The sequence below is a fragment of the Accipiter gentilis genome, chromosome 27 (genome assembly GCF_929443795.1).
Source record: "Accipiter gentilis chromosome 27, bAccGen1.1, whole genome shotgun sequence".
Taxonomy (NCBI): Eukaryota; Metazoa; Chordata; class Aves; order Accipitriformes; family Accipitridae; genus Astur; species Astur gentilis.
The window spans coordinates 17,589,136-17,614,913 of NC_064906.1; the positions used below are offsets into that span (position 1 = coordinate 17,589,136).

The 25,778-nt window shown below is 45.0% G+C and overlaps 1 protein-coding gene across 1 annotated transcript in view; it reads left to right on the top strand.

Annotated features, from left to right (window-relative positions):
- EPB41L4B (erythrocyte membrane protein band 4.1 like 4B) overlaps positions 1-14,595 on the top strand; it is a 174,140-nt gene extending 159,545 nt beyond the window's left edge. The window contains exons 23-25 of the mRNA XM_049830427.1: positions 4,483-4,551; positions 8,426-8,589; positions 10,127-14,595. Of these exons, the coding sequence (XP_049686384.1) occupies positions 4,483-4,551; positions 8,426-8,589; positions 10,127-10,196 (303 nt within the window). The 3' untranslated portion in view covers positions 10,197-14,595. The remainder of the gene's footprint in view (positions 1-4,482; positions 4,552-8,425; positions 8,590-10,126) is intronic.
- The last annotated feature ends 11,183 nt before the right edge of the window (positions 14,596-25,778 follow it).

Genomic DNA, 25,778 nt, shown 5'->3' on the forward strand with positions numbered 1-25,778 from the left:
ATAGTTAATAGTTAAAATAGCTAATTTTATATCAATTAACTTGATAAAAGTACTCTTTCTTTGTCTCCCTCCACTTCCATTTGCTTTTATGAGAAAGTTACAGTTTTTTTCTCCTAACCCATCTAAAAGGTGTTTCAGGATAGTACAATTGTTTTTACCGAGATTTTAAATTCTATCCAGAAAAACTCTTTGCACAAATGCAAAGAAAAGGGGAAGGTTCCTGTCCTGTTGTCCCTTTTCTTCTTTCACTCTCCTTCATTCTTCCTTGCAGTATAAATATCAAGGAAAATTAGTGCTGTTAATTCTTCCTGATTGTGGCAAAGATACCTCCAAAATATGTCACCCCAATGGACAGCTAATAATGCAACAAGAATCTGCGAGTACTAGCAGAAAATTAGCCACAGAGGAATAAAAATTGACTCATTTTTCCCACAAAATCAATGTGACTGTTATATTGACTCATTTTCAGATCTTTCTCCTGAAAGATTACTTGACCACTGGACTTGTCCTGGGACTGTGCCAGTCCTTTTTGTACTACTATTTTCTTTTTTTCTTTCTTTTTGTTAAGAGTCAACTGTTCTTTTAAGCTTAGTAAATACTCAACTTGCCAAGCTAAATATTCCGGACGAGGAAATACTTGTCGAAAGTAGTTCTGCTATGGTAATGCACCCTGACCTTTCAAGCAAGGGGCATTTGAGGTTGTGAAACAAGCCCTCAGCATGTGAGATGCCGCTGGAACGCAGAACTCCTTCACTCCCCTTTCATGCCGTGCCCCTGTGACGTGACGGTTACTTATGGGACCTGCCTTAAAGGTTGTTTTATGGTCGTGACTTGGGCTGCAAGACCGTTTCCACTGCTGCAGAGAGCAGGTGGGCTTGAAATCAAGTTTTATACTTAAAAGTCTGTCTGTGCTGTTATCGAAAGTACGTTTCCGACCTCTCGTCGATCGTGATATTTCTGTAGCCCCTGTGACACCCGCTAGTCCCTTTTGCTCCCATGGAAGAGCCTGACTGTGCCAGAACGTGCTCATCTGAGCAGGTCTGCAATGTGGACGCAGTCGTGTCTAACTCCAGCTGCCACGGCAGGAATTTCTGTGCTCAGCTGCAAACTCTAAAGCTGTTATTTCTCGTTTTGTCTTACACCGAAGTGGACCGCATACCTCAGCAGCTTGTCCATAGGCAACCCACGCACTAGCAGCTACTGTGCTTTGCTAGTCTGAGCAGCCTCAATTCAGCTTCACGAGACTGTCCTGCACGCAGAGCTGCCCGCCTCCTCTTTCCTTTTCCCTTTTCCCCTCGTGTTTGCAATCCCAGGTGAAGCCTGGAAGCTGCTGAAGGTCTCCAGAGGCTGGAGGGACGGCAGGGTCGCGGTAGGTGCTGGAGATGGCTCTGCTCCTCTTCTTTTCTTGGTCCCTGGGTGGCATCTTTCAGCAGATGCTGCCGCAGCAGAGAGAAGAAAGCACCCAGGAGCAGTTTAGAGTCTGCTTCTGCCACGTGAGTCAGGAGATGTTTAAAGGTATGGTATGTCTTCCTCCGAGGACAGGGAGAGAGGCTATATACTGTGTGGGCACTGTATAACATTTAGGTCTTCGCTTCTTGTTCTGGTCAGAGAGTTGTTTTGCTTTTTGAGCTACTTTGAGAGTTTTGACTCCATGCAATACACTTTACCCCAAGACAAGGGTCAGGAAGAGACTCACACATGACGCTGCTTTCCTTGTGTGGTGGGGTGGGAATTCCAGCGTTTTCTTCCTCTTCCCAGGTGCTGGCAACTGCTGCCGTCATCAGCACACTGCTGGCCATGGTGGACATGCAGGACAGTCAGGCCAAAGTATATTCTTGGCTGAAAAGACTTTTCCAATTTCCAAATTCAGTTTCACATAAACCAGTTGCTTCACTGATGCTTTCCACGCTACTCTCTCCCCATCCTGCGTATCCTCGGTCTGAAAAGTGTTCTCGAATATACAGAATTTTTCTGCTGTTGCCTGGATGAGGAGGACATTGTACCTCCTTCCTACTCAAAGGAGCCAAGCCATCAATAGATAAGAACCTCTCTTGCCAGCGCTGAGGAGACAACAAGAGCGTTGTCTCTCTATTTTGCCTGTGGGAGCTGGCAGCAGCACTCATATCAAGGCCCGGGCCAAACCGAGAAACTCCGTTGTGCCATTTGAGTAACAGCAGTCTCTTCTCGGATGGAAAAAAGATGAGAGGAAGACAGTAAATCCTAAAGGCTGAGCAAGGGTGGTTTCTCTTTGTCACTCTTAAATTGAATGCAAGTATGGTTTTTTCCCCTCTGTTCCTTAATTTCTGTTTTCAGTTTCTTCAAAGTGCTGGAAATTGGTGGGTTTAGAACCTAGAGAGCCTTTCATTTATCGAGATTGTCTTATTCCCAAAATTAAATAAGCACAGCTCCCCGAGAGAGGAACTCGCGCTGATAACTAAGCCAGATTAACCATTTTTTTGCCGTGTTTTGATACGTAGGCTGGCCTTAGGCACATCCACCGATGGGAGGACTGATTTTGCAAGAGAGTATTCTGCATGGCTGTGTGCCACAGTGTGTAATCAGGGCTGACTCCTCTTGCGGGCCTCTGGTCCCAAATCCCAGTGGGCTCTTCAATAGCGTTCTGCGTCATTTTTCTGTTCTGTATTCAGTAACCGCGCTTCGTTTCCTTAATGAGACCAACCTGCAAAATTACAGAGATTTTGGCTGTAGAATATCAAACTCACGCTGCATATGAGCCACCAGCTTCCCATCCCTCTTTGCCTTTGGCTCAAATATTGTGTTTGTAATGGAGTGCGCTTGTATTTTGTACTGCAACGTCGTACTGTAAACCCTTTATAACCTGAAAATGACAACCTGGGCTCATGGGTATTTGCTGTCTCTCGAAAAAGTGAGACATGTTACAGCTGTCCATGTTTTGTGTTGACAGACTTGGCTCTGGGAATGAAGCTTGCAAGGAGCTGTTGTTTCAATCCAATGAGTAGGTTCAATCGGCACTGTAGCGTACATACGCTTTGCTAACAGATGTGAATGTAGGACTATAAAAGGAGCGTGAAATTTTCTTTAATATGTTTGCATAGAATATAGTGATTTAAAAGAATTTCTCCCTTACGCAGTTGTTTGTTCATTTGTGCCTGTGTAATTGACTTATAAACACTTTTATTCTGTTAAAAAAGGTATTGACATGTTTAACTGTATCTTTGCTATCCATACTCTCTGTGTGTAAGAAGCCTTGACAGTTAATGGCCAGATTAATTCCACGTGTTTGCAGAAGTGGCCCACAGATGGCTGTTAATTTCCCTTGGCATCCTTTTAGCCAGTATGCTTCTGTTATTTTATTTACAAAATAAACACTATACATTTACTTAATTATATTTGACGTCATAATTTCAGGTTTTGCTTTGGCTTGTGGGCTCAAGGCCCTCAGGGTAGCTTTCCTCATTACTAAACAACAGTTCTATATCTGTAGTTAGTGAGTTATGCTTGAAGACGTTCATAACAAACAAATGCACAGCAGTTTCTATAATAAAGTGAAAAACGCACCTTTACAGTGAAAAATGTGGTTTTCCAAAGGGAAAGCATGAAGTGCAGTTCAAAACTGATACCTTTATTTGCTATTTTGTCATCTTTTTGAATGAATGAATAACATCTGCATTCTAAAGAGGAAAACCACGAGAAACAGCATTCACAATGAAGTGGGACAGAGATTGTTGCTGCTTCTAATATTTCTTTAATTTCAGTTAATGGTTGAAGCGATTTTAAGGGCAGAAGCGACTTCCAGCAGGGCCTGGTCACACCAGTGACCGTACGCTCATGGACCAAGCCCTGGGAGCTCTCAGGCTTCTCGGCACATGGACGTTTTGGTCTCTCACCTCTCCGGGTGCTTTTCCAAAAAAACCCTCCTAAGGTCATCCGTTATCCACAGCCCTCCTCTCAACACAGGGCCTCGTAGCTGCCCAAAACAAACAGTTGTCCCCAGTGCTTTTTTTATATATGGTTTTCTTTCAATCCCACTTTACGTGATTGTTTGTCTGTCTTTGGCAGCAACTGTGGGACTGAAACTTTGGAAATCTAAAATATGTAAAGCACGAGTTCTTTAGCCAAAGTTCCTGCGCTGCAGAATTTGCTCCTGCACTTCATATTACACATTTTAAAATGTAGTGCTGGCTGAAGGAAGCAGATAATAATCCAATGGCCGTCGACAGAATTGGCAGATATATTGTATGCAATCAGCTCCGTGTTTGCACAACATATTTAACTACATGGTAAAATTAATTTATCGAGTTTTCATATTTATGCTTTGACTATTCATCATCAGATTTCTGTATGCATTTTTGGAGGGGTCTTTTTTGGTCTGGTCCAAGCACTGCTGAACTGCTCTAATTTGTTGGATATGTCACTGTAGTTGCAATGCTTTGCTGCTTTTTTTTTCTTTTGCATTTTTATGCTCTGAAAGTAACATCTTTTTCTTTATCTTTTTTAAAGATAAAGACATTCCCTGCTGATACATCTAATCCTTTTTTCGATCCTTTTACAACAGTACCACAGTTTTCTGTAAGTAGAACGTGCAACTAAAAAACTGTGTATTTAACACAATTCCAATTGATTTTTTTAACAGTGTCAGAAACTTATGCGCTAAGCAGTCCTCAAAAAAAAAAAAAAAAAAAAAAATCCAAGTACAAATTAGAGTGCAAATTAGTTAAATATTTCCATTATACAAATAATTAACTTGCCTGCATTCAGACATTGCTGCTTACTAGACACAGGACTAAGAGTTAAAGGTCAAGGCTCACCGCTAATGCGGTTGGTCCCAGAATGTTGTTCAGTTCAGGACTGTAGAGGACAGTCGGGAAGCTCCGTAGCCTCTTTCCAAGGAGCAATAAGGGAATGGGAAGACTTAGTCCTCTGTCTAGCAATTGCATGGCCTCCTGCCTGAAACCGCCTGCTGTGCCATCACAAAGAGGGCCCTGATTTTCATTGAATTTGCATCTGAATTTTAAGGAAGAATTATAGTTAGTGTGTTGATTACTACAATGGTATCCTTGTATAAACTCCCATGTTTACTTAATAATTTGAATCAAGTATTGAACTCAGTTCTCGTTAAACTTTCACGGAAGTCAGGATTTGGGGGTTTTGGTAAGGTAAACTATATACAAACAGAAAACAATTCTTTGATAATTTAAAAAATAAGTCCAATCTAAGTCCTACTTTAAGGGTAGAGGCGTTATGCAGTAAGTATGACAAAATGATCTACTCTATAAGAAACACTCTCTGATTACAGTTATAGACCACAGTAACTGACCTACAGTTTTTAAATTACGTTTGCAAAATGAAGCATTTCAGACTTTAACCTTAACTTTTACTGATAGCAGCAATCTATATCTGGCATATAATCAGAGATAAGTAACTTCAATCACTGTTGGGCCATGTGCAGTAAACTGTCTGCATTTAAAGATTTAAAGAAGGAGGCTTTTCTTTCACAATAAACCTGATCATGGGATTTGACCTAAATGTTGTTTTTCTCCAAATAGGTATTTTAAAGCCAGAGTTAGTTAGGGTCCCTAAGCTGCGCCAGTGCCACCCTTTAGCTCTAATTAAAGGTATCCAAAAATACACGGGAATATGTTGCAGCAACTTTTCGCTAGGTCAGCCAAGTCCGGATAGTAGTTGTGGTAAAAACTAAACCAAAGTTACAGTGTTTGTGTCTCTCCTAGTACTACTTTACCTAAGCAAAAAGATACACCCAGAATAGCTTTCCCACTAGTTAGTAACGATTGTCAGGAAGTTATTTTTCTGCCTATGACAGTTACGATGAAAGCAAAATTTAGGAGGGGTCTATAAAATATTTTTTCATCATTGGGGGGATAGAACTTTAAAATATAAAAAGCAGCTACCTTGGTATACTTACCCACAGAAATTTCCATCTTGCGGGAAATGGCTGTTTCTTGGCAAATTCAAATGCTGAGATTTTTGTTGTGCTCTGTCGGGAGAGCAGCAGCAGAGTAAAATTCAAACTAGTCTTTCTGAAATTCCCTTTTCTCCCCTTAAAGTCCTGTTTCCCTCGGCAGGGTGGAGGGCAGAATCCAGATCACAGATATTTAAAACACCGTTACAATAAAGATCTAATGGTGTGCGATCCGTCGTATGATTCCATACATTCCTTTTAGAGAGTTATGTACAAACATCTCTGGTAAACGAGCAGCTACCTAGAGGACTGCATAAAGAAGGGAGAACAATTAGGAAGGTTAATTAGACTTTGGTCCTGTGTTTCACGGTCCTCCATCCCAGCCCAAAGAGATGTGCTTCTCCCCAGCAGTGGTTCAGTTCATCCTGATGCACGGGCTTGAAGATATCTGCCCTGCAGGCGGGAGCTGTAGAGGAAAGGTCTAAATCAGTGCTAGGACTTACTTACAGGTAGATCTAACTCTGAATGTTCTCCAGTCACACACAGTCCCAGATGGTAACATTTATTAATCTTTTTCCTTGTTTGTTTGGGTTTTTTTTCTTTTTCTTTTCCTTGCTTTCCTTGCTTCCCCTTCACTTTTTCTTTTTTTTTTTTTTTTTTTTTTTTGGCTTGGAACAAAACATTGAAATGTTATTGAGGGGAAAAAGGTATGAGCAGTGACGTTTGGAAGGCTCTACCTTTTGTGTAGGGCTTCTAATTTGGTGGTGTATATGCAGCTGTGTTGATTTTATCAGAGGAAAAATTAGAGAACTTGGCTGCCTGGAATATTTAAAAAGAAGCTTCGTGCCAGGAACCCCTCTGAATTTCAGAGATTTCCATAGAGAAATGGCAGGCTTGATGTCCATATTCTCTGGCTGGTATGAGTGACATAGATTTAATTTAATGAAATTAGATCTGTTTAGACCAGTTAAATATTTGATTCAAACATACTGTGCAAGCAGATATATATAAAAAGATGCTTTGGATATATACTGTAAAACCATTATCCAGAGCAAACACTCTTTAGCACTCAGGGCAAATCTTCAGCAAGTGTAATTTGTCATCGCTCTGCTGATTTCAGTAAGGCTGGGAGAACTTACATCAGCCTCACAGGGTGATGCCTCCTTCTCATGCCATAAAGTTCTCAAAAGACAGGGACCCTGTATGAGGAACACCAAATTTGATGCCCCTGCAGCTTGTAAGGCTGAGTTTTAAAAGTTGAACGAGAAGGAAGTTTGGACAGGTTCTCTTAGCCAGTATTTACACACATAATTGGCCAGGGTTGGAGGGAGAGTTTCTTTAGCTGGTTTTACAGTTTCCATTTTACTAATTTTGTGGAATTAATGGAATTCCTTTTGCTTCAGAGGTTGTTTTGGAGCATATCAGACGGGTTGAGCAGAGACGTGTTAAAAAATGACAATAAGCAAGCAAACCCAACACAGCCACTCTTTCCTGGGCTCAAATAATTGTCCCGCTGATTAAACTGATTTGTGTTGAGCATTGATCCTCTGTGGCTTGCAGAATTTGAGAAATAATTAAGACAAAGAAAAAAAAAAGGTGCTGTTCAAATAGCTGCTCCCTTATGATGGTGACTTTTCTTCCTCCCTGCCTTAAAGTCTGAACCAAGTTTAGAAGGAAAGGTTGGCAAGAAAGAAGTGCAGCCGATACCAGTAGGAGCATATCCTAACGGGCCTGACGCACTGACAAACTGCAATTTCTCTGTGCTTTTCCCAGGTCAGGGTCATCCAGGCACCACAGGCACTAGCCACTGTGATTTGGTATGAGAAATAGTCCGTGCCGAAAAGCAAGACGGTGGTGTTTTATTTTTAGGGATCCTGCCCGTCCCGCTGTATAGGCTGGCACAGTGTTGTAATATTGCAGCGCTGATATGTCTCACCTGAAAGGCAGGAGATAGTTGCTTGCTGTTTGTCTTAAAGCAGCCCTTCCAATGTTGCCTATCAGTAGATAACTACAAGAATATTTCTCCTGAGGCACGGTCCAGTTAGCAAATGTGGGAAAGGGATGGACACTTTGAAACCCGGACTCCTAGAAGCCCGGACTCCTGGCTATTGCAAAACACAGATTAGTCAGAGGACCCACCAGCAAATTGTATAGGATTTCTGAAGAATAGTCCAGAAATCTCCCGCGGTCAGCATTCTCCAAACCCATGATGTCTTTTATCCGAATGCTGCCAGTCCCGTACGTGGAGTTTCATCTCACGTAGCGCATGTTGCCATCAGGCTTGCCCCTCAGGCACGGCTCTGGAAGAGCCATCGAAAGAGGCGGCTGTTCAGCATCCGCGGAGGTTGCACTGAGCAGCTATAGCTACAGCTATATATATATTGTTCTCATTATTAGTTATTATTACTGAGTGTTTGGCAATGAATTGGATGGTGAAGTGTAGCAAGAGCAGTAGAAGCTAATCTACGCTTTTTTTCTTTCCGTGTCTGTATACTTTTTTTTTCTCTTTTTTTTTTTTTGTAGGCAGAATTTACAGACAGCAAATTACAATGCTGTGCGGTGCAGTCATCTCCTAAGATAACGCTGGTAACTCCATCGCCCGTACTGAGGTCTTTGGCAGAGACTATACCAACTCCAACGGTCCAGACAATATATACGTCGCATAAACCGATTTCGCTGGCAGACAGGTACTGTGCAGTTCTTTCACAGAAATACTTTGATGCTTTCTGCATTAAAGGAATTAGCTTGATTCCTCTTTTTCTATCATAATTACCATAAAGTGACGTTGCCCCTGATACCAAAAGATTTCCAGTTGCTGCTTGACACCTACTTCAGAATAGGTGGGTTATGTAAAGAAATAGCTATAACGCATATCTGCTCTGAGAAACAAACCAGCCTTAATCAACTGCTGCAGCCGGCAGCGTACCATTTCTGTGGCCAACGGCCTGGAGAGAAAGGGTTATGAAGATATTCCTCAGGCAAGTCATTTTGTCTGAACCACAAATGTTTTCTTTTAATAATTACTGTTGCAATTTGTTTTTTGAAATTAAATGTCCAGGGGGGAAAGCTGAGGTTGAGACATGCCCGCTCTTCTAAATGAAAAATGGGCACTGGTTTTCTTTCTTTTACCTCTTTTTTTTTTTTTTTTTTTTTTTTTTTTTTTCAGTAATGTCAAGCTACAGTGGTCTTTCTTGTAGTTTCTTAGAGAAACAAGAAGCCATCCCATCTTTCCACAGGCAGCCTGCTTTCAGTTTTCTATTGTTCCATCCTACCCGTTTTGCATGCTGGCTTCTTATTCTAGAATTTAATCAAAGCTGAATTTCCCAAGCTGATAATTTACTGAATACAAATGTAGGAGTGGATATATTCAATACTTCTGGAGCGCAAAAGGGTCCTAGGCTTATGTCGAAGAGAAAAGTATTTCTTTGGCATGATAATAGATGAGCCTTTTTTACTTTTGGATTCACAGTCACTTCCCGTTTTCATTTGTTAGCTGTTTTTTGCAGATGTTGGTTTAATTACACCTGCACGCTTGTTCAACATTGCCAACTCATCCAAGAATTTATCGTTCTGGTGAATATGTAATTCTGAAGCTGTAGTGCTGAACTCAGCTTCTGTAAGATGTCTCGAACACAAGTGGGTGTTTCCACCCTGCTTGTCCATGAATGGGCTGCAAGGTTTCTGCGCTGCAGTTTAAATCTCCAAACTGTTTTACAAGCATTAGATACTTCACTCTCAGAACAACACAGTAAACGGAGGTTGGTTTTTTTCCCCACACTATTTCTTAAGAAATAGAATCACTAACCCAGGGCATTCCCAGTTGCAGAGCCCGTGGGCTCTGGAGTGATTTGGTGTGTGGGAGCAAGGGCTTCAGGCTCTGCTTCCCACACCCCGGTGTGTGCAAGGCTGTAGTAAATTCAGCGTATAGAGATGTCCCCCAATATCCGACCAATATCAGTAGCCTTTAACGGGGGTAGAGATTAAATCCTAAACTGTTTTGCCATGTGGGGGTATTTTATGTCCTTTTTCGTGCCTCTGTTTGCTCTTCAGAAATATCAAGTGGTACTTGGTTGTGAATCAGGCATCAGTTATCAGCCTTTTCACTGAATCGAGTCTGACCTTTTTTCCCCTCCTTTGGTATTTTGAAAATGTTAATTATTTTAAATTGAAATCTGAGACTTATTGTTGTTCCCATAATTGGCTGTTTGTGCATTAATTACACAGCGCTGAGACTCTGAGGCGTGAACTTGAGAGAGAGAAAATGATGAAAAGACTCTTGATGACAGAATTATGAAATTCGCACTTCCGTCAGATGGAGAATGGATTGGGGCCTTTCATGTGCCTTCTGTCTGTTTACATTCCTCTGCTTCTGTGTACTCAACATAATGCATCGGGAAAATGTGTGATATTCCTGGCTCGCCTGGATTCACCACGGTTGGTTAAAATTAGGTCTCGGCTAGACTTTAACTTGAAGGAGTTCCTTTATTCGTTTGCTGCTGGGAAATAAACCTTCAATCCTTTATCTCTCCTGAGATTTTATACTATTAACACAATTAATTTCAGGTTTGGTTTTGGTAAATCTAGGGCAAAAAGGATCAGCAAGGAGCATACTGATTTCTATTGGGAAACACTGTTCTGTACATATGTTAATAAGTGCACAGAAATTAATGTTATGCAGAATATTTTGATAGTAACATAGAAAATATGTCATTTTGTACAACTGAAAATTGCAATGAGCTACTGCTATTTGTTAAAGAACCATTTTTAAAGCAGAAGAATGATTATTACATCCTAACCCCAGGACTGTTAGTCTCCACAGAAAAATAAACAGCTGTCTTATTAAATTCCTAACCTTAACCTTCACTTCAGAGACATAAATAGCTGCAAGGGGGAAAGACACCCCACCATACAGGTATACGCACCCAACACCCCCTGTGGTTTGTCATCTTGACCTAAACCTTCAACTAAATCTTACCGTATTTCCATTAATGAAGAAAAAAACCAATACCAGTTGTTTGAAGTAATTTGCTACTGACTTTCTAGCTTGATACTGACTTTTTTTAACGAAGTGAGAAGTTTTACCTTCTCCGGGTTGCCTAGGCATTAGAGCTCGCCCGCGCTCAGACGGCTCCTGCCCCAGCACTGCAGGTTGCAGAGCCTCAGCGGTGTGGACGTAGCTCGCGCGCGGAGGATTTTTTTCCTTCCTGGCTCGATAAACCACCTTCCTGACTGACGTGAATTGATTGATCACTTCGAAGAATAATAACAATGATAGTTTACGACATAGCTGTGTCTATGCCCATTTTTTTTTCACTCTACTAATCAGCACGCGTGTACTGGCAAACCGGGGGGGGCGGGGGGTACGCCTGGCTGTACGTCCCGTTCACCTCCAGCACGCCAGCAGGTTCTTACCTTCGGTGGAGCTATCTCAGGCATCAGGCGGGGTGGGTAGTCCAGTACTAGCAGAACCACAGCCCCAGGGAAGGTGTTTATGGTATACAGGTAATGCCACCGACTGTTTCCTAGGAAAAAAAAAAAAAAAAAAAAGAAAGAAAGAAGTTCTCCATTTCCCCCCGTTCAGTAGTGCAGGGTCATCCAGAAAGCTACCGACAACTGTCAGCTACAAGGTACTCTTCCGACAGGAAAGTTTTGTGCGTTTTGTATGGCTGAAGATGTATATTTTTCTGTTACTCTGTACGCTGTGTTCTCTCGTTTGTATTAAGGTAAAAGATTGCCCTTAATTTGATACCGATTACGATGGCTTTATCTCAGCTTAAGCAGTTTGTTTGTGTGGAAAGCGATTGCTGTGAGACCGAGTTTCCTTCAGAGTTAGCTTGTGCTTTTTTTCTGAAAGGAGAATTCTTGAGAGCATCGTAGGACTGTGGATTGCAACGTGGAGGTATAAAATGACTTGTCTCTTTTATATTTGCTGGGACAAGAAATTAGCATTAGGCTCCCCAGTTAAATCCACCAACCCCAAACCTTTCTGGTTGCCATAAAATGGGGCAAAATAAACAGCACAAGTGTTAGGCAGGAACTCGCAATACAAAATGTAATGAAGTAGCTCAACGTGAGCGACGGGCACAAGGAGCCATAGAAACACACCTGGACTGCAGACTTCGGAGCACTCGGGTGGCTTTGCTGGGTAATCGGATAGGACTTGTACACTGTCCACCTAGTTACGGTGCCAGGACACTTCTGTTCCTTATGTCTTAATATACCGCTCCATCAACCCAAGGTTATTAAAAATGGATTAGGAGCAGTAAATCCCTGTGAAGAAATCAGAAAGGAGGGGAAAATGCAAAAGGCTGCATCTCCCATGTCCTGTTACTCACCTCTTCCCAGAAGGTACTGGGAGAGGGAGAAGCAGCAGCGCGTTTTGTCTGTGCCCAAGTAAAAGGGAGCGTTGTGAAGAACAAATAAAAGAAAATTGGAATCAGAGGTGCTGTTTGGGGAGAGGAAAGCAAAGTAACGTTGAGAATGGCACAGCGCTGACTAGCTGAATCTGGTCTTCTGCCTGCTGTTAAGCAAGCCCCAGTTTTGTGTGAAATGGCGGCAGTTTCACAAAGTCATTGTCAAGGAAAAACAGCAAAACCAGATCTGAACGCACGCTTCAGTCGTACTGATTGCCGTGGAGTGGACTTTAGGAACCCCGCGATAATGCCTTCAGGTTTGGGGGCAAACAGAGCCAATTACCCGCATTAGGGCAGTCTGGTCACAGAAGGAAAAGCCTTTAGCAAAACTGAATGCCTGACTCAGACCAGCCCCACCAGGCGTTCTGGCTCGTAAACCGGCTATTAGTTTATTATTTTAAATGCAATGTTTTGCTCCCGTTGTATAAAAATTCTTCAGCTGAAATAGCCAGAACTGGAAAACAAGAAACGTGAACCGAGATTACTTTACAGTGGCCAAGTCTTTATAGCTGAGAAACAGCAGAGATTCCTCCCTCCTTGGTTTCCACCAGGAGAAGAGGGAAAGGCTCGCGTGGCCGCTTAGTTCCCGTGGGCTGCTTTCCACAGAACAACCCGAAGTACGTTGCCTTGTCTTGTTTTAGTGTCTTATTCCACTGGCTGCCACCGTTTCCTATTCTGCAGTCTAATGGAGCTTTATTAAAACCGTTTTACTGATATCAAACTAAACTTTTAACTGCGGAATGTCATCACCTTGTTCTTTCTTACTACGTACATTCTTCAGCCACGCTTAAGCGTCTCACTTTTCACATCCTCTGAATAAACCCTCCTGCCTCACCTCTGGTTGGGAATTACAGTGTTAGGACACCTGTTACCCAAAACTGCTGTAAACAAGACAATGTCAACGTGAACATACGCTGAGGGGCAAATACTCTAGACTTGCCCCTCGACTTTAACTTTACAGGTGTTAAAGGATACTCTGCCTGAGGGTATGTCTGTATAATAGGGCAGAAGTATCTGAGCTAGCTTTAATGAGCTTGCCTATGTAGTTGTGGCAGCATGAAGCCCAGCACAGGCTATCATTATCATGTACATTGACGTGTGTAAAGATAACGCATTTGAACGGCAGCCTTCTGAAGCACGGTCTCCAGAGTCGGTGACGGGACAGGGTGGCTGAAAGGACTTTGTCTCTTCGGCTCTCCTGGGAAAGGCTTCATCTCACCTAACGTTAATACGCCCGACTCTCCGCTGGCAAGAGATCAAAGGAACTGCCCTCTGGAGGTGTCTCTGACTTAAACGTCTACCTTTGCGTTGCTTAAAGTTAAGTGAGATGAATCTGGCTCTCCGTCCCTCTGGTTAGGTTGACATTGCAAACCCTTGCCGACACGGCGACATCATCCAGGGGTACTCTGAGGTATGACTTGTGATCGACGTAGCTCTGCCAGCGAAAGCCTCGCGTGTTGGGCGTAAATACGCTACCAGAAACGCCCTGTTGTCAGAACAGCTTTTATCCCTTTACGGGGAGAACAGAGACCTGGGGTAACTTACAGCGGCATAAGCGCAGAGGCATCATTATAGTCGTGCCCGGTCTGGGGATAGCTCGTTGACGAAACCTCCTGCTCTAGTCACGCTGGCAAAGCCTACCAGGGGTGGCCCTGGCTTTTAACAGTGCCCCGAGCGATGCTCCGGCCCGGTCAGCAGATCCCAGCTTTCCAACGTGAAGTCTCTAAGCGGCAGATTGCAACGTTGTCATGTTTGGGTGATTCCAGCAAAATTTATCGGCCATTTCAATAGCTATGCAAGGAGTTAAATATTTTCTCATGTTGCAGTCTCTTATGGAAGCCGATCAATTGTGCTTTGTTTTTGTGTGGTTCAGCTGTTTTCACTATTTTGTTTTAAAAAGGATAACTGGGTTTTCTTTAGAAATGTTGTTTGAGATCCCACATCTTTATCAGATCCCACAGTGTGTGCAGATTTTTCACATTTCAGACATACTTAGACCCTGAAAGCGCAATGTTTGAAAATTAACTCCTCCAAAGTTTCAGTTCGTGGCTTCACAACTCTCTTGCGACAGGATGCCTACGTGCCCATTTGAAACAGAGCTGGTAATGCAGTGAAATGTTTCATTGGAGGCAGCGCCATGTTTTGTTTGAACTGTTTACAAATATCCTTTGTTTTTCTTTCTTTTTTTTTTTTTTCTTCTGAATACATTTCTGGTTCATTGGCTACAAAAACCTACTCGTAATTATGCAATGGAATATTATTTCTTTCTTTTTTTTTTTTTTTTTTTTTTATAAATGTCCTGATATTCAAGGAGTTTGCAATAAATATACTGAGGCTGATCCGTGATTGCATGTAAGATCAGCTTCACAACTGTGTTTTGTAAAGTTAAGTGCCGTAAAAGAACCTGTAGATGATGTGGAGAAGGAGGGAAGGGAGAGAGCAAGTGGAGGAGAAGGCTTCTTTGGCAGCTGCAGCTTTGGTGGGTAGCAGCTTTAAAGTAAGATTGCTCACACCATTTTGTTTCATCTGAGTAGCAGCGTGTATCATCAGACAGTGTATGATGGCATTTTGTTGAAAACATGCCTAGAGAGAAACTTTTACGGCTCAGCTGTTTACCTGTTCCTGTATTCATGCCTGCAATAAATGAGATGAAAAATAAATCACAGAGTCTGAGCAATTTGTAGTCAAATCAGTCATTCAGGAGGCGTGGAGCGCTATGCCAAATAAAGGAAACATTTGGTTGCTAATAAAGTGGATCCACCTTCATTAAAAAAAGAACATCCTAAGGAAAAAACCAGAATTTCTTCAAAAAGTCCAGAGCGTTCTCTCCAGCTTAAAGTTACAGACCAGTGTTGTAGGGGGCCAGTCATCTGTTGGGTCATTAGCTGGGGCACGCTTTGCTGAATACCAGAGCTGGAAAAACACTGGCAGGATCAAGGTGGGGAAACACGAAACATGGCATGTTGCTGGTTTTTCAGCTGGGGCTCAAAAGGTGGCAAAAAGCACTGCTGGAGTGGAGGGGTGGGGAGAAGTATTCCATTTCACACAGGGCTGAAAGACCTCAAGTTATTAAACTGTTCTATGAAGGAAAAGAAATAAATAACTAAAAGCCTGTTCATTGTAAATATTTTTTTGCTTTAACACAATCAAAACATTTCACTCAGATTTTTGCCCTTGATTTTGCCATTTTTTAAATGTCCAAATGAAAGGTTGCTTCAGCATGAAACATTTCCATTTTCTTTTTTTTTTTTTTTTGAAAGCTCTCTAAATCAGGACGTTTTTGACATTAACTGTCCCAGTGCATTTATGAAATAAAATCCCAGTAACGTTCACCCCATTTTCTGAGGTTGCCAAAACTCTATATTTGGAAGCAATATGATCCCATCCCAATTTCTCCAGCTGGGTACTCATCTATTTTTAATCTCCACGCAGGGAAAGCAGGGGGAGCAACAGATCAACGTTCTTCCATCAGTACTCAATTTATATCAAGAAAATTGATTAGCTCACCAGCAAACCTAGTTAATTAATTCCCCTTAATACACGTCTTTGCTAAAGAAATAGCGTTCCGGGGTGTAAGGGAATGAGAAGCTGTGCACTAGCGAAGACTCTCGTGTAACTTGGCTGCAACAGAGAAGCATGAGGACTTCAGAGATGTAAATCTGAAGAATTTTTTTGGTTTATTCTGAGATGACTGATCTGTGGGACTGGGTGTGAGGAAGTTGAGATAAACGATTAAGCGTTGCCCTCCTCCAGCCACCCCACAGCAGGTTCACAGGAGCATCCCTACCTCCTGGTGTCAGATGGGGAGAGGAGCTTGCCCTTTTTGTGAGAAACTGGGCAGGGGATCAGCTTAGTTGTGGCATCAGATGCCTTTGACAACCCTGAACGCCACGGCTATGCCGTACGTGCTGCCAGTAGCACATATGGTACGTGAGATGTCTTCTCACCAGGCTTTAGGGTCTGTGATGGTCAGGGGAGAAAGGAGGAAAACAACCCGCACCATCACCCGCAGGCTGGCCTGATGGCAAAGCATTGCCTAAAACAATGTTTGCCTTTTCAGTGTATTTTAAAACTGCGTGTATAAAATCGCATCATTACATAGGCAATATGCAATTGATACTAATTATATGGGGGTTTAATGAATATTTCCACAGTGGGGGGCGGGGGGGTATACAATGCCAATGACCGCACAGGTCTGCCATCAGAGTATCTGGCACAGCAGCGAGGCGTAAAAGTGACACGGATTGTTACTGTTTCATGCAGCTCTGATTATTCAGCTCCTCAAGCGGAGAGAGATGCTTACCCTTCTGCATCCTTCTTCCTCTGCCTTTCATTAGCAAACTCTTTTGGACATCCAAGGAAAACACAGCACAAATTCCTTTCTTTAAAGATATTTAGTCAGTGACGCTTAGCATCACAGGGGCCCAGTGATGTGAAGAACTCAATTATCTTTTTTTTTTTTTAAAATCATTTGCCTTGCTGCATTTGAAAACAACAACAAAAAACTGTGATTTCCGCGCTAACTGCCTCCTGCTCTGCTCTGGCTGCTGGACCCCTCCAGCAGTGCCAGGCTTGGCAAGGGCACAGGGTGGCTTGGCAGGAGGGGACAAGGGTTGGTTTTTTGGGGCAGGGGGTGGACTGCCAACACTCCCCCAGCACTTCTTTCCCTCCTGGGGTACACTTTTTGCCGTGGCCAACACAACTGCTCTGTCCTCCGAGGTGGGACCTGTGCTGCCCTGCTGGGAGGTGGGGAGATGTTTGCAGCTCCAGGGTCACCCAGGGAGGGTTTGAGGCTGGTGGGGCTGAGACCTGTGGTGCTTGTGGATGTAAGAAGGAGGCACACGTAGGACCTGGGGCTTCGGACATTTTAGAGGCTGCCTTAGCTCCCAGGTTGTGCAGGCACGAGAAGACGCGTGAGGGTCTGGGGAGGAAGGTCAGTGTGAGCTTCCCTCTACCTGGGTATGTGAAATTGGGGATTCAATGGTGGGGGCTTCACCGTGAGACTGGTCACTCCTCCCTCCTGCAAAGCTGTTCCATACCTGTGCCTTCCACAGCTGACTAAACCCCACGGGGCCGGTCTTTGCTCAAGGAACAGAGCGAGGGCTGCGGCAGGGCTGCGGTCGGTGCCTCCATCGGTACTGACCGCCACCAGCAGCATCCTCGTCGCGCTGGCTGACGGGTCTTTTGAGGCAACACAGGGACGACGGCCCCCAAAAAGCACCTCTGCCAAGACTGCCGGCGTGGGAAGACAAGGAGGGGGAGTGCTGGAGCCAACTTAGTTTTGCAGTCCAAGAGCACTCCCGTTTTCCATTTGCAGCCTGACAAGCCAAGGCTCAGCGAGGGTTTTGGCCAGCTCGGCAACTCGCCCTGGTTATCACAAGCCACTGGGAGCAGAAGGTGTCTCCTCAAACCACCTGCTCCTTAGCCCCTTCACATCTCTCCACACTGTCCCGCTAATCCTCCTCGCTCTTCTGCTCGGCACTGACCCGCTGACTGGTTCACAGATGCCCGATTCCTTCGCCCCCGTGAGCATCCCTCCCCTCCCACGCTAACAACTCTGGCTTTGTTCGCTTTCCAGATGAAAATCTTTTGCATTTCTGGAGCCCCTTGCCAGCCTTTGCTTTCCCTGACCCCTCTGTAGGTGCTCCTCCATCCACACTGGTCTTCTAACCTTCCCCTGGGCCTCACTCATCTCTTCATTTTCCCTCTGTCTGTCCCAGCTCTGCCCACATCACGGTGGCCTTCCTCTCCCCGAGTGCTTTGGCTCATTGCTATCGGACCTCCAGCCTTCCCCAGGAGCAGCATCTGACATATTACAGCACAACAGGGTCTCTTGTGAGCCAGAAAACCCCTGTGAGATGACCTCTCGTTAGGGACCAGCTGCCTGGGGAGGGTCTGCCATCAGCCAAGGCTGCCAGGGCTCTACTCAGGTCCAGCCAAAATACCTGCAGCTTAGGCTCTATTTTAACAACAACACATTAGTGAATAGAGGCACCCTGAAGAAACATGACCAAAGATACCCTTCCCTTCCTTCTTTCTTCAGGTAGCACGTTTCAGCAACCTCCCCATACTCCTGCAGGGTAGCCATGGCCATCCCTTTATCCTTCCTACAGATAGATGAGGTCTTCAGGTATGCTGCTTCATATTGCTGTATCAAACTTAGAACCACGGGAAAGAGATGGGTGATGGGGTGGAAGAGGGAGAGGTCTCATCTCTTCATTAAGCCAAACTGCCAGCTCGTTAATCCCCTTCAGGTGCTCTAATGTAAGTGCTTTCTTCTCAAAGCAACACAGCTTCAATTAATCTTGCTACATGTTATGTGGTAATAAATAAGGAGGGCAGGCCAAGCTGGGGTGGTTTGGATTTTTTGTTGGGTTTTTTTTTTGTTTGTTTGGGGGGGTTTTTAGGTGCATAACCTCTCACCTGCCAAATCTAAACTACTGCTCTGGCAATGAAACTGATAACAAACTTCTGGGTTTGCTCACCTTGTCTCACAGGAGAAACATACCATTAAGTCATAGTGAAACTGTTAGAATTGTTTTGGGGTTTTTTTTTCTTCTTTTGTGTGTGTGTGCTAAGAAAAACAAAACAAAAACCAGGCCTCATAGAGCAGCATCTAACAAACCAGATCTGTGAAATACCTTCCTGGATTGGGAAAAAGACCTTCTTCTGACAGTCAGAATGATGTTTCCGAGCAATTTGCGCTCTTTTTCCACTTGCGGGATTTCTATCTTCCACCCTCCCCCAGCAACGTGGTCTTGGTTCGCTCTCTGCAAAAGCTTCATTAACACAACGACTTGAAGCCCTGCACTGCTGGTCCTGTGACCCATCCACGGCGGCCTGAAACATCTCCTCGCACAAAGACCTGTCCCGCTGGCTGCTCCTTCATCACCTGCCCACCTCGACAGACTCCAACCCTGGGAGGTACAGACAAGCCGCTGCCTTCGCCGCATCCGATGGTTCCCATTTTAAGACCCTGGGGAGCTCAGCGTGAATTCGGCAGAGAAGAGCGTGCCTTGGTAAGTCTCAGCAACCTCCTACCTGTGTGCGTTACCTATGAATTGAGTGGCAAAAGCTCCAGGCTCCATTTTCTAGGGACACCCTGCTCCTGAAAGAAATCTTTCTACAACACTAAGATGGCTCAGGTGATCTCCAAGGGCCACCTCTGCCGACCTCGAGCCACTGTCCCCACCGGCCTGTTCACCCGTTTGCAGAGCCCTGGCAGGCTCTGTTTGACCAAAGCTCTTGCAGGACAGCTTTCCTTCCTCGAAAACCCTTCTAAGGACACTGCGCCCAAGCCCCAGAGAGTTGCTTTAGGACATGCAGGACTTGCCGAGGTCCAATTTCCCTGAACGGTTCTTGGGCATCCAGTTCTGGTGCTGCTCGTTCCGGTGGGGAGAGCGCTCTGGGTCTCCCGTGGCAGGTCTAGCCCTAAAGACCAATTAGTGTTGTTTAGGCTCATATTGTAACGGAAAGAAAAAAACAAAAAAAAGTGATGCTTCAGTAGGTCAAAGAGTGTGAAGAGATAAATGTAATTACAATAAATGCAATATATTGAGAGATACTACCATTTAATTAAAAGTATATGAATTATGCATATATCTCTTCCACAGCCTGTAACTGCGTGGGCTCGAGCAGTAACTGAGTATATTCAGCTCTAGCTATCCCATGAAACACGTGGCTGCTTAATTTCTCGCTCGCACACCTAACACCGCCGGCTGAATTTTTGCTAGGAGTAAACAAGAACATATGCGGGCTTTGCTTGGAGTTACCTTTGCTTTTCTGCGCTCTCGGGCGTCTGACAAGGGATGTGAATCTCATCCCGCCAGTGTCTCCCCCGCCCAGGAGGACGGAGATTGCCTTTTGGGCAACTTGTACACCATCCGACTTTAAAAAATCACGCTATTTAGGGGCGCAGAGTTGCTGGGAAGGAAAGCAGCGGGGTGGGCTACTAATACCTGGCCCCACCATGGGGCTATGTGGGTGGTAGCATCCTGCAGATTTGGGGTGTAAAGCCTTACGTAGGGCCCACGGGCTGGCTGAGAACTGCAGCAGTCTGGCTGGGATGGGACAGGAGGACGGGGCTTGGTGGTGGGAAGGTCCCAGCACCTACTGGTCCCCAGAGCATCCCAGGACTGGCACTGCTGCTCTCACCTCAAGGTGCCTAACGTCACCGTCAGACCCGTGGGGCTCCGCTCGGCTTTTGGCAAACTTACTGCAAGCTATTTCATTGATGTGGAAGAGTGTCTTTTTATAAACGCTTTGCCGTCCTTCGGGGTAAACAGAAAAATCTTCCCCGTCGAGGCAGGCAGTGGCTCCCCGTGGTGTTGCCGAGCCCATCGCAGCGGATTGCGCCCAGGGCTGTGCCATCAGTCTTCTGCTCAAGGCTGCTTCCTTCTCATATCTTCATTTATCCAAGGTGTTGGAGCAAAATCCCACGAGAGAAAACAGATCCCGTCATTGTCTGTAGAAAATTCAAACTGTCCATTATGAAATTAAAATAGGAAACAAGGCGGCCAGGGGTAGGAAGGAGGGAGACTCCTCTCCCTAATCACTTAATAGAAGCCCATACGTCTCATTAGAGCTTGCAACAAATCACGCCTCGTTATCAGCCAGATGTGCAAGCTTATGAAATCTGACTCTAAATGTTCATCTCTAGCTAATGTACTGTTGATTTGTTCCTCATTTCCATGCCTTATGGAAAAGAGAATGGACAAAATTTTTTTTTTCTTTTTTCTTCATGCTTATACAAATTCTGCCTTTTTCTTCTAGGGAAACTTTGGCCTAGGTTCAGGGCAGGAGTGGTCTCCCCGGCCTCCCTCCCAAATAGCTGGGGTAATTCAAACAGTCACAGTGAAAGCGCTCGCCTGTGCTGCGTACTGTGCCAAGGCTTTAAATCCCGAGATGCTCTTAACCAGGTGCGTTTGATAACTTATGCTCAGCTGTTTTCCTGCACGCTTTTTTTTGCTGAGGACAAGAATAATACATAACGAAGGTGAGAAGCTGCAGCCTGCTCTGAGAAAGATAGAGGAGTTATTTCCTTCTCTGTAGCCGGTGTGGTCAGTTTTGGATAAATCCTTGGGGCTGAGCCTTGCCTGTTTGGCTTGCACTAACTCAGGACACGCACGGTCCTCATCTGCTCCGCGAGGGTGGAGGCTATGGGGATGCAGGACAGAAGCCCTGAGGAGGAGGGTTTGTCGGGCATCACACGGAGAGACAGCTCAGCTAGGAAATTAAAGGAATGGAGTCCGGTGCTGTGGACAGGTCTAGGGGGAGTTGCGTGTCTCCAGGGACCAGCGTTCAGGAGGAGGAAGAGCCAAAAGCAGCTAAATCCCAGAAGGGATATATATATTTTTTTTTTTTTTTTTTTTTTTTTTTACTTTGACCTTTTGCTAGGGTGTGCTACAGGGTGTGTGCGGCATTCTCTGCGCTCTGAAGGCAGGGGAGGCTGCAGAAAGGCGGAGGAGGACTGGAAGCTGCTGCTGTTAATTTGGTGATGTCCCTCGCCCGGTTACATCCATGTCGCGTGTGCCGGTGCCAGCCTGGGTTCGCTGTGAGCCCTGGCTCCCCTGCCAGGTTTGAGGCTGCCTGCAGGTTGCATCTGGCCCTGGCTACGTGGCGAGAGGCTTTTAGGGATGTTCTGGGATATCTTTTTTTTGAAGGTGAAATAGATAATCGAGCTCAAGACTTGAGCGTGAAAGTTAGGCGAGGAAGAGGAGAGAAGTCTGGGTACAGGGTGTGTTTCACAAACTCAGTCTGTGGAAACTTCCCACTCCAACGTGGACTACATAAAAATGTATCTGTGACCCCTGGCTTGCAGATCCCGGGGTGATCTGGCTGTTTTAATTCCCTTTCCTCCTCAGGGCAGGGGCCGTACCTGCTGCCATAGCAGCTACGGCTGCTTTCCAGCAAGGGAGCAGTGGGGAACGGCTGAGAGCTCTCATGAAATATCTTGCAGAGGCTTGAGCAGCTAAAATTCAAACGCAGAAAGAGGACCTCACCCCTCTTTGTTTTGTGAGTATTTCTGAGAGGTAGTAAGAGCCCAAACACAAAGCAAAACCCTCAGCAATGGCTGAGGGAAAGCCTGGTAGAGGCTGAATGACTCGAGCAGGGAGAAAGCACTTCTTTAAGTCATCAACAAAATGTCTTTTTAGAGGATGTTCCTCAAAATGATTTGGCTGAACCCCCAGTTAGAGAAGTAGGCAGTGGAACAAGTGCCCAGTCCATCTCCCTCCTGCAAGCGCTGGGGAGCACGATGCAGGGAGTTGCAGGGGCTTTGTGGCCTCTGGGAAAAGATTCCAGGAAAAGACGGTGGTGGTCTTACCAGTCTCCTGTTTTTCGGAACTGGGGGAGAGAAAGGAAGCGGGAAGGAGAGTTGCACCAAAGTCTGCATGGGCAGTGGAAAACTTTGGTTGCTTTGTAGTTGATTTTTATATGTTGGTACAAATAGAGGAGCCCAGCATGCTGTGTTAACTTGTGGGATTCTTTCTTTTTAGTATTTATTGATACAATACTTTTAAAGCGTGTGTTGGCAAGTGGAAAAGGACTTGAGAGACAGGAGAAATACTTCTCCAGGCCTTTTTCTGCTTTGAAAGCGATAAAAGACCGCTTTTGGCTTGCAGAGTTACTCTGTCAGACTTGACTTGTTTTTGCATTCCTGGGTTTTTCTTGTGTATACATGGTTGCAACAGAAAGAAACTTTAAACAATGGGACTTCATCTAAAGCATCTACATGGAAATGGGATCACTTCAGAAAGACGAGCGATGGACGTATAAGTGTCAACTGGATATTGAACCTAAAGAAGTGTGAGCTCTCAAAAAAAGAAGGGCTGTAGAGCAATCTAAAGAAGAACCTGATACTGGCATTCCTTCAGTGGAAAGACATTGGGAAAATGCAGCAACCGCCTCACAACAATGCAGTTGTGGGGCAATTGGGCTGCCACCACAGGAGGTGATGTCTAAAGAGCTAACCTGGAAAAATTCTGGTTTTCCAGCACCATGAATTCGTCTTGAACTTGTGAAGACTGCAGTTGGCTAACAGAATTTCTACTGGGTAAAATACCAGCGCGATATAAAGAACAGCATGCTGGTTCAGCTCTTGTCGGGAGATAGCTTGGCTGCAGAGAGCCCAGACGTAGCCCCAGCAAGTGATGCATAAGCGGGATGCATTGGCATTGAGGTGTTGGGGATCCTTCCAAAGGCAAAGGCTGGTGATTAACATGGGATCACTCACAAAACAGGCTGAAACTCACAGTCAGGGCAGTCCTACTGAACGGGCTTTCCTTGCCCTTGGGCTCTTGAAAGGCAGGAAGAGGGCTAACCACCAAAAACCACTCTAAAATGGACAGAAACTGTCGGTAGCATGGGTAACTGCAGAGGTGCCTGCGGCGAAGGGCAAGGATCCCGGCAGAGCTTCCTCGGCTGCAGGGCTCCAGGGGGATGCAGGCTGATATAAATCCCTTTCCTGTGGGCACAAGATACACCCTGCAGTTGTCGGGCTTGTTCAGGAGGCGAGAGGAATATAGCATTGCCTCTGCTCTGAGGAAAGCCCACCGCCCAAAACTGAAAGAGCTCTCGCTTCTCCTGAGACAGAAGACTTGAGGGTTGGCGCTAGCCAGGGGAGGTCATACCCCAGCACGGCCGCTGTGTTTCAGAAATGCTTAAAGAGGCAAACCAGTAGAAAAACTAAAACCCTAGGAAATAAAAAGGCAGAATTAGGATAACTCTCCATACGTGAATAAACGCTCATGTCCGCACCTGGGAAGAAACCTATACGATACCAATGAGGAATAAATGACTGGATGTATTTGCTTTGGTGGCTTTCCAGACTCGCTGGAATAGACTTTATCCATAGTCATACCTGTATTCTCTAATCTCTGGACTTCCTTTCTGCCCGAAGGGTTTACCTTCACCCTGCTCTGCTTTGTACTTCTCAGAGGTAGCAGGTGACGGTTCACTGGCATTTTTGAACTTCATTGAAGTTTTCGGCACAACGGCTGTGTCTCCCACAAGGTAAATATGCAAGAGAATAAAGCCCTTTTGTGGGCAGAGCTATCTGCTCCATGGGAGAGCCGGCAAGGTGTGGCTGCTCACCGGTCCTGCTGAGGAAGGTTTACAGTTTGCTTTTCTCCAGAGCTACCGTGGGCTGTACATGCAAAGGCAGAAACACAACAGGAGAAAAGGCAGCCAGGAGACCTCAGGCACAAACAGTGATAACTTCTCCCTTGAGGTCCGGCTCAGGGAAAGAGTTTTGGTGGTCTTTGGGGTTGGAAAAGGATTTAGAAGAAACTGTCTTCCCATTTGACTTGTACAGTGACCACGGAGACAAAACTTTGCATACTGGAGGGGAGAGAGAGAGAGAGAAACCCTGAGAATGTCTGCTACTACTTAGCTTAGAAAAAACCCACACAACCATAATCTGTAAATGTACCATTCTCCTGTGTGGGTTGGACTTCAAACCTTTCGAAATATAGGTAGGACTTTTAAAATAATCAGTGAGTAAAAGTGCATTTCCTAGACTGCTCTGAACTGTTACACAAAATGCAGTGGAAACGCCAAGGCCAAGAACCGAGTTGGTGAGAAGGCAGTAAGGTCTTGCTGTAGCTTGAGTCGCATTTCTGGATTCGGTGAAGATTGCAGTGATGGTAGTGGTGGGATTTTTGATCTTAAAATCCATTCTATTTCAAAAGTGGGGATTTGAGGAAAGGTGTTTCCTAATGTTACTCAGGCCTCTGATTTTGCACAGGTTTGTGTGCCCAGTCAGATCGTAGGTTAGGGGAGAATGAACGACTGCCCGCTGATTCTCATCGCTGTACTGCTAGTGCACATGTCTTACCACCTCCTTTAATGAAGAAGCGGAGAAAAGTAAATCTGCTTTTTTCAAACTGTCAAAAAAGTTATTCATCCTGTTTTCTCCTGTGAAAAAGAAAATAATGCCCAGCAGTAGTCAGTGTCCCTAAAACATATACTCAGAGAAAGGGGAGAAATGTGCTAGTGAAATGGTCGTCCCACTGTGACCTGTGACAGTTTCGGGCAGCCTGGAGAAGTGGTGAATTAAGCCAAGGGCATCCCGCAGGCTCTCCTGGCCAGCAGACAGAGAAACCGAGGACGCTTCTACGTGCTGGATGACCACTGTCTGCCTTTGGGCGGTCTAATTCGAGCAAGATCAAAAAATATGGGTGACGGTAAACTTAAAGGCACCAGCACAAGGCTGAAGGACAGAGCTACAGCTGGACGGTAGCCAGAGTCCACAGTAGGTGACCAAGAAGAACGGGCATCTTGGACACACAGACAGATGAGCTCTTCTCACCAAGCAAGGATTTTTTTCATCTCGTCTTCTCACCGCTCTTGCAAAGGACTGTAATAAAATGAAAATGGGACCAGGAAAGGTGGAAGGAAGGCAGGAGAGTCATTTAGAAGAAATAATATTTTCTTAGGGCGTTTTAGACCTTGCCGAGCTATCC